We start from the raw sequence: 7,235 nt of genomic DNA on the forward strand, positions 1-7,235 counted from the left end.
GTTCCATTGCATCTGTCTCACGCTCAGTGTAAAAGCTCGGGGACCAAAGGGTCAGGCCTCTTTCTCCAATGGCCAATGTCTGAGGAGGACCCTGTCTGTTTGTCTACCTTTGATCCGGGTTTGTGCCTTCCTGACTCCAGATCTGGAATCCAGTTCCCATCCATGGCTGAGTTCAGTCTGGGACTTCCCCTGTGCCTGCTGGTGACATCATCCCGGAAGCTTGGTATGGTTTTCTGTCTATTGCATCTATTTCATTATTTCTATTTTATTTTATCCCTAAAATTTCATTAAGGTAGTTTAGTTTGTTCACAGCTCACAAACCTTTTTCTTCTCCTCCTCCTCTCCTTGGAGGGAGAGGTCGGGAAGACCATCTGTTGCCTTGTCACTGGCCAAGCCATCCCAAACCATCACACATAAAAACCTGCTGTTGAGCTGTGGTGATGGAGCTGGAGCAGCTGCTCCCAGAGGAGCTGGGCACAGACATCCCAGTGCAGGTCCCTGGCCCTGAGCAGGGCAGAGGGGCCACAGAGCAGGGGGTGAAGTGGCCCTTGTGGGGCTCCCATGAGAGTTAGATTCCGTGTCACACTGAAACTGCTTTCTGCCTGATGGTTTTTTTGTTTGTTTCTTTGTATTAAAACACGATGAGTGACCACGGGTATTTCTCTCTTGCTGGGGCAGGGCCCTGCTGGAGGCAGCCCTGGCCCCTCCCCTCCTTGCCACCGGGGACACATCCCCCTGGGGAGAGCCTGGCAAAGCTGAACTTCACTTCTGCTGGGACAAGGGGAGAGGAGGGGAACCTGCTCCAGGGCGGGCAAGGGAGAGGAGATGGGGCCACTGAGCTGATGTCAGGTTTGAGCTGAGCTCCCTTCTCCTTAGAGGCAAGGAAATCCTGAAGGGAAAAAAACCCACCCGCTCATTGTTGTCTGTTCCCGCCACATTAACAACCCATTCCCTCATCTGTTGTTTTTTTTCCTGCTGATTTCCCAGAACACAGCATTTGAGAGTTCTTCGGTCACCACGCACGGAGCAGCAAGAAGCAGAAGCACTTGGTTCAGTTCTGGGTCGACGCAGGTAGGGATGGACACACTTCCCCCCACCCCCGGTGGCCAGAGAGGTGCCGGGCACCCCCTAACCCCCCGTGCTCCCCCTAATCCTGCCCGGCAGCCAGGGTGACTGAGGGCCTGCTGCTGCCTGGAGCTCCCCCTCTGAGCTCTAGCTCCCCTACTGTGCTTTTCCTTGGCTGGTGGAGCCCGGGATACGGGGTTGGGCTAGAGGGCAATGGGAAGACCTCTATCTGTTCCTCATAATAGTGACAACTTGTAATTAGTACTTAACCCGAGCCATTTCTGATGCTACGAAGGGCTTATCAGCCTGATTGTGGTTCCAGTCCCTCATTAACTGGGGTCCAGCTCTTGGGACATTGCCCAGACAAATGCGGTGACCAAAGGACTTTCTCATCTCCCTTTTTCCCCCAGTTTGGTGCTCAGGACAGAAGCTCGATGCCTGCTCCACACTGGCACCACTAAACGCCCCCAGGATGGACTGTGGTGGCAGGGCCGGGTGGAGGGGCCACAGCCCCTTTTTGGGGGTCACCAAGGCAGGCAGAGGGGTGACATGATGTGCCCCTGGGATATTAAAGTGGTATCACTCCAGCTGGGACCACACAGCCCCTTGCTCACTGCCCCTGGCTGGGATGGGGGAGAGAATAGGAAGAGAAAGAGGTTTAGTCCCAATTTCTGGTGCTCCTCCTCCAGCCCACTCGCTGGTGGGGGCTGTGTGAGGAGCAGACGAGGCCTTGACAGCCCCCAAAGCCAACCCCATCCCATCTGAACCCAAGCCAGATGCCCACCGCTGCTTCGCTTGGGCTGCCCATCCCCCTGGGGACAGCCTGGCAAAGCTGAACTTCACTCCTGCTGGGAAAAGGGGAGAGGAGCCGAGAAGGGGCCACTGAGCTGATGTCAGGTTTGAGATGAGCTCCCTCCCCCTTAGAGAAGGTATTGAGCAAGGAATCAATCCATCACGGTTGGACAAGATGATCTTTAAGGTCCCTTCCAACCTAGAAGATTCTGTGATTCTGTGAAGGAACTCTCGAAGGGAAAAAATGCCCTTCAGGTCAGGGTGAGTCTGTTGCTTTCACTTTAAGAGCCCCTTCTCACCCCCTCCCCCCCTACTTGTTCTTGCTGATGACTTGGTCCTGGGTCGATGAAGGTAGGGGTGGTTCCATGGGGTCCACCCCCCAAGCTTCCCCCTCCCCTGGCGGCCAGAGAGGTGCCGGGCACCCCCCCCAAACTCCCCCTGTTCCCCTTAACCCTGCCGGGCAGCCAGGGTAACCCAGGGCCTGCTGCTGCCCGGAGCTCCCCCTCTGAGCTCAGGCTACCCTGGGGTGCAGGGCTCGGCTGGAGGAGTTGGGCTGCAGGGAAGCGGGAAGACCTTCATCTGCTCCTCCCTCATCTGCCTTCCTCCCTCCTTGATCTACCTCACTGTGTCCCTTGCTCTGACTTCAGCAAGGAGGATGCTGGCCCTCTTGGGGTCCAAGGGCTGGTCCCTGGGCTCCCTGAGGCTGCGTTTGTCTCCCCAGTTCCTGGGGACAGGCTGCAGCGTCCTGGTGGGAGCAGGAACACAGAAGGGCTTCCCTGACATCGCCTTCCTGAGCCCGGGTGTCACCGTGGGGTCCCAGCTGATCTGTGCCAGCCAGGCCTGGTGCCATCAGCTCACAGGATTGAGCACCGCTATGTGCTGCCTCCTGTTCTCTGCAATCTCCCAGCACAGTAATAAGAGCAGTGGTGGTAGAACCAGATCAAAACCAGGCGTGAAACAGAAAGATCCTCCTTGTTTTGAGCAAAGTGGTTCTTTTTTCAGTGTGCCATGGAACAAGGGAATGGATTCACGGGGGAGAGGAACGGATTCTGCTCCAGCAGTGGGAACACGGAGGAGCCCCTGAGTCTCCAGGGGGGAGGAGTGTCCCCCCACCCAGAGATGTCTGGGGCTACAGGAAGAAGGATGCACAGAAGAGTCCTGGGTGAGTACAGAGTCCCCTGGGTGGCCTCTCAGAAGGGACAGTGTCCCCGTGGCAGTGTCACCTCATGAGGACTGGGGCTGGCAAGTCTGGGGCTTCTTCCAGATGTCTAGAAAATGCTTCATATTCTGCTTGGTCTCATCGGAGGAGCTGTAGCAGCCCCCCATCTCCATCTCCCTGGCAGCTCTCCTGCTGCGGGCTGTCCCCCAGTGTGTGTGGGGTGACAGCCTTGTCCCTGCTCTGTGTAACTGTCCCTTGCTGCCAGCTGGGAATGGCCCCATGGCAGTTCCTCTGCCCGGGGAGGGGACTGAGAGGGAGGAGCGGCTGCCTCCTTCCCTGCCCCACGGAGCTGTGTCCCCTGGTCCCTGCGCAGCCCAATCCTCTGCCCTTCTCCCCTTCCCTCTCCAGCAAGAACACGTGGAGGGGATCCAGCTGTGCCTGTGGCTCCGGTGCTGGCGTGTCCTGATGGCTGGGTCGGGTACCACAATGTCTGCTACTACCTCTCGAGGGACCAGGGGAGCTGGGAGTGGAGCCAGGAGCAGTGCTCCTCGCGTGGGGCCTCACTGGCCGTGCTGAGGAGGGAGTGGGAAATGGTGAGTGAGGGGCTGCTGTGGGTGTGTGGGGGTTTGGGGGGTTCCTGTGTTGGGTGCACTGTGGGGTGGGAGCAGAGCTGTCAGAGCAGGACCAAGAGCATTGGGTGGGCTGGTGATCTCCAGCAGCTCTGGAGCTTGTTGGAGCAGGCGTGGGGTGGGAGCTGCTGCCATCCCAGGGCTGATGGTAGCCATGGGGGGGAGGGCTGCCAGCAGGACTGGTATGACCAGTGTGAGGCTGGGTCAGGGACTGGCGTGGGGCTGGCAGCAGCTCCTGACTCTTGGCTTCTCTCTTTTCTGCCCAGGAGTTCCTCTCACGCCTGAAGGGCAACATCGATTACTGGATTGGTCTGCGGAGACGGGGCGAGCACCTGGAGTGGGTGGACGGCAGCAGCTTCAACCAGACGTGAGTCCCGTTGGGAGCTGGGGCTGTGGGAAGAGCGTCCTGTGGTGGGACGGGCAGGGTCCTGGTGGGAGGTGTGTGCTGGGGCTGTCCCTTGCAGGCAGCCCTTGTCTCCTACTGGGGCTCGTGGGGACAACCCTGACCCCCACAGTACCAGTGGTGTCTGTGCTGCTTGTTGCAGGATCCCAGTGGTGGGCGAAGAACCTTGTCTGTTCTTCAGTGACCGTGATTTCTGGGGTGCTGGCTGCTCCCAACCACGGCCTTATCTCTGCAGCAAACCTATGCTCCAGTGAGAACCACTCGACAGAAGTGGTGGAGAAAGTCCATGGTGGGGACTCACAGCTTCCCCTCTTCCAGCAGCACAGAGTGGAGCAGGGATGTCCTTCCCTCAGCTGCTGCTCTGGTTGCTCCTGGTCTCAGCAGAAACTCGCTGCCAGCTCTCAGATGAACCTGCGGGTCGGGAGCTGTGGTGGGAGCTGCCATGTGCCTGCCTGTGCTGGGACTTCAACCATGGAACTGGTTTCTTTCTCCTCCTGGGACTATTGCAGAACTCTTCTTGTTTGTGCCACAAGTGCCTCACTAGTGTGAGGTAGAACAGAACCAACTTTCTCTTCAGTCATTTTATTTCTTATCTAATCTTCTGAAATTACCAGAATATTTTGTAAGAATTAACAGGTTTTTTCTTAGAGAGGTAGGACCAATGTTGATAGTTCCTGCCAAGGAATGGGGTGCAGAGAGGCTCTTGCTTCTATTTACTGCTCTAACAACCAAGGTAACTCTGTTATTTGCCCCACTGGAGGGTTAGAAGCAGAAAAGCATAGAGGTGTTGCTACTGTGAGGAGGAGCAGGCAGGATGGGGGCCCCAAAAGTGACCACGGGGTGTTCCATCCCATCTGCCCCACGCTCAGTGTGAAAGGTGAGGGATCAAAGGGTCAGCTCTTTCTTCAATGGCTGGCATCTGAGGAGGGCCCTGTCTGTTCGGCTGTCTTCGATCCAGGTCCCTGTGTTCCTTGCTGAATCCACTCTGGGACTTCCCTAATGCTTTCAGTGAGGTCTTCCTGGGAGCTTGGTATAGATTGTATCTATTCATTATTTTCATTGAAGTAGTTGCTTCTAAGCTCATAGCTCTCTCCTCCTATATGTATATATACATTGTGTATAGCCCCTGTGAAGAAAAATGTGGGAACTCAGACCGAGGTCCCCAGCAAAGACGTGGCCGTTCAGGGCAGGGCCCTGGCTGCACCGAATGCCTGAGCCTGGCTGTGGTACCACAGGGACCCAGGGACACCCATTGTGTGCGGTGTGAGCAGATAAACGACCTGCTCAGGCAGGTGGTGGAACTGAGAGAAGAGATGGAAAGGTTAAGAAGCATTAGAGAATACGAAAGTGAAATAGACTGGTGGAGCCATACCCTGGGGCAAAGGCAGCAAGAAGAGGCTCTAATAAAAGTAGATGATCCCCTCCTGCTCTGTCACCAGGCGGAGAAAGGGGACTTAATGGCAAGGGGGGAATGGGAGGCTGGTCCTTCCTCAGAGAGGCAAGCAGAACCCTCAACAGCCTCCCTCACATTCCCAGTTACATTTGCAAAATAGGTTTGGAGTTCTGGATTTTGGGGATGAGGCAAATGAGACTGGAGAGGATGATCTCCCCAGTGAGGCACCCTGGACGGGTCACCCACCCATGTGCCTCAGGACCTCATCAACAAAGAAAAAATGGAGGGTGATTGTAATAGGTGACTCCCTTCTCAGTGGAACAGAGGGCCCAATCTGTTGGCCAGACCCATCCCACAGGGAAGTCACCTGCCTCCCTGGGCCAGGACCAAGGATATACAAAGAAAAATCCACTCCCTGGTTCAGCCCTCAGATTATTACCCACTTCTGATATTTCAAGTGGGCAACGATGAGGTGACTACCAGAAGCCTTAAGGCAATGAAAAGGGATTTCAGAACTCTGGGACGACTGGTCAAGGGGTCAGGAGCACAGGTGGTGTTCTCTTCTGCCACCAGACATAGGGGTGGACGAAGGGATAAGTAGGAAGAAACAACAAATCAACTCATGGTTAAAAGACTGGAGTAAACGGCAGGACTTTGGATTCTTTGAGCACAGGCTGATCTACAGGTCATCAGGCATGCTTGCAGCAGGTGGGGGAAGCCTAACCCAAAGGGGAAAAAGGATATTGGGACAGGAGTTAGCAGGGCTCATTGCAGGGGGACGGGGTTGGAACCAGGGTTACTAAAGTGGTGCCCGGGAGCAGCGCGCCAGGGCTATTAGGTAAAGGTGCCAGCCCTTCCAGAAAAATAGTGGGACGGTTAGCCCAGCTGAAGTGCATCTACATGAATGCACGCAGCACGGGCAACAAACAGGAGGAGCTGGAGGCCATCATGCAGCAAGAAAACTACGATCTAGTTGCCATCACAGAAACGCGGTGGGAGGACTCGCATCACTGGAGTGCTGTGATCGATGGCTACCAACTTTTCAGAAGGGACAGGCAAGGAAAGAGAGGTGGTGGGGTGGCCCTTCTTGTTAAGAACAGTATTATATGCCTAGAACTCAGCAATATGCACGATGACAGTGTTGAGTGTCTATGGATAAGAATCAAGGGGAAGACCAATAAGGCAGATGTTGTGGTGGGAGTTTGTTATAGACCCCCAAACCAGGATATAAAGACTGATGAAGTATTCTATAGGCAGCTGACAGAGGCCTCACAATCCCTCTCCCTTGTACTCATGGGGGACTTCAACTTCCCTGATATCTGCTGGCAATATAACACAGCAGAGAGGCAACAGTCCTGGAGATTCTTGGAGTGCGTGGAAGACAACTTCCTAACGCAGCTGGTGAGGGAACCGACCAGGGAAAGTGCCCTACTGGACCTGCTGATAGTTAACTCAGAAGGTCTTGTGGGGGATGTAAACGTTGGAGGCCATCTTGGACAGAGTGATCACAAAATGATAAAATTCTCAATTCTTGCTGAAGCAAGGCGGGGGGCCAGCAAGGCTGCCACCTTGGACTGCCGAAGGGCAGACTTTGGCCTCTTCAGGAGCATGATTGGGGGTGTCCCTTGGGAGATGGTCCTCGAGGGCAAGGGTGCCCAGGAAGGCTGGTCGTACTTCAAGGAGGCACTCTTAAAGGTGCAGGAAAGAGCCATACCCAAGTCCCAAAAAGCAAGCAGGAAGGGAAGAAGACTAGCCTGGCGCTAAGTAGAGAGCTTTGGCTGGAACTCAGGAACA

General features: G+C 55.4%; 1 protein-coding gene across 1 annotated transcript; it reads left to right on the forward strand.

Moving 5' to 3' along the window:
• Positions 1-3,132: 3,132 nt before the first annotated feature.
• On the forward strand, positions 3,133-7,235 carry LOC106899255 (C-type lectin domain family 2 member B-like). The gene is made up of 4 exons (XM_014960997.1): positions 3,133-3,168; positions 3,331-3,609; positions 3,912-4,012; positions 4,191-7,235. Exons 1-4 carry the CDS (start codon positions 3,133-3,135, stop codon positions 4,300-4,302), a joined length of 528 nt encoding a protein of 175 aa, XP_014816483.1. The 3' UTR covers positions 4,303-7,235.

The sequence above is a fragment of the Calidris pugnax genome, unplaced genomic scaffold (genome assembly GCF_001431845.1).
Source record: "Calidris pugnax isolate Ruff unplaced genomic scaffold, ASM143184v1 scaffold650, whole genome shotgun sequence".
In the NCBI taxonomy this organism is placed as follows: domain Eukaryota; kingdom Metazoa; phylum Chordata; class Aves; order Charadriiformes; family Scolopacidae; genus Calidris; species Calidris pugnax.

Coding starts and splice junctions, on each gene's coding strand:
- LOC106899255 (XM_014960997.1), top strand. CDS start 3,133: ATGCTTCATATTCTGCTTGGTCTCATCGGAGGAGCT. Junction 3,169..3,330: donor TTGGTCTCATCGGAGGAGCT/GTAGCAGCCCCC, acceptor GGGGACTGAGAG/GGAGGAGCGGCTGCCTCCTT. Junction 4,013..4,190: donor GGCAGCAGCTTCAACCAGAC/GTGAGTCCCGTT, acceptor TGCTTGTTGCAG/GATCCCAGTGGTGGGCGAAG.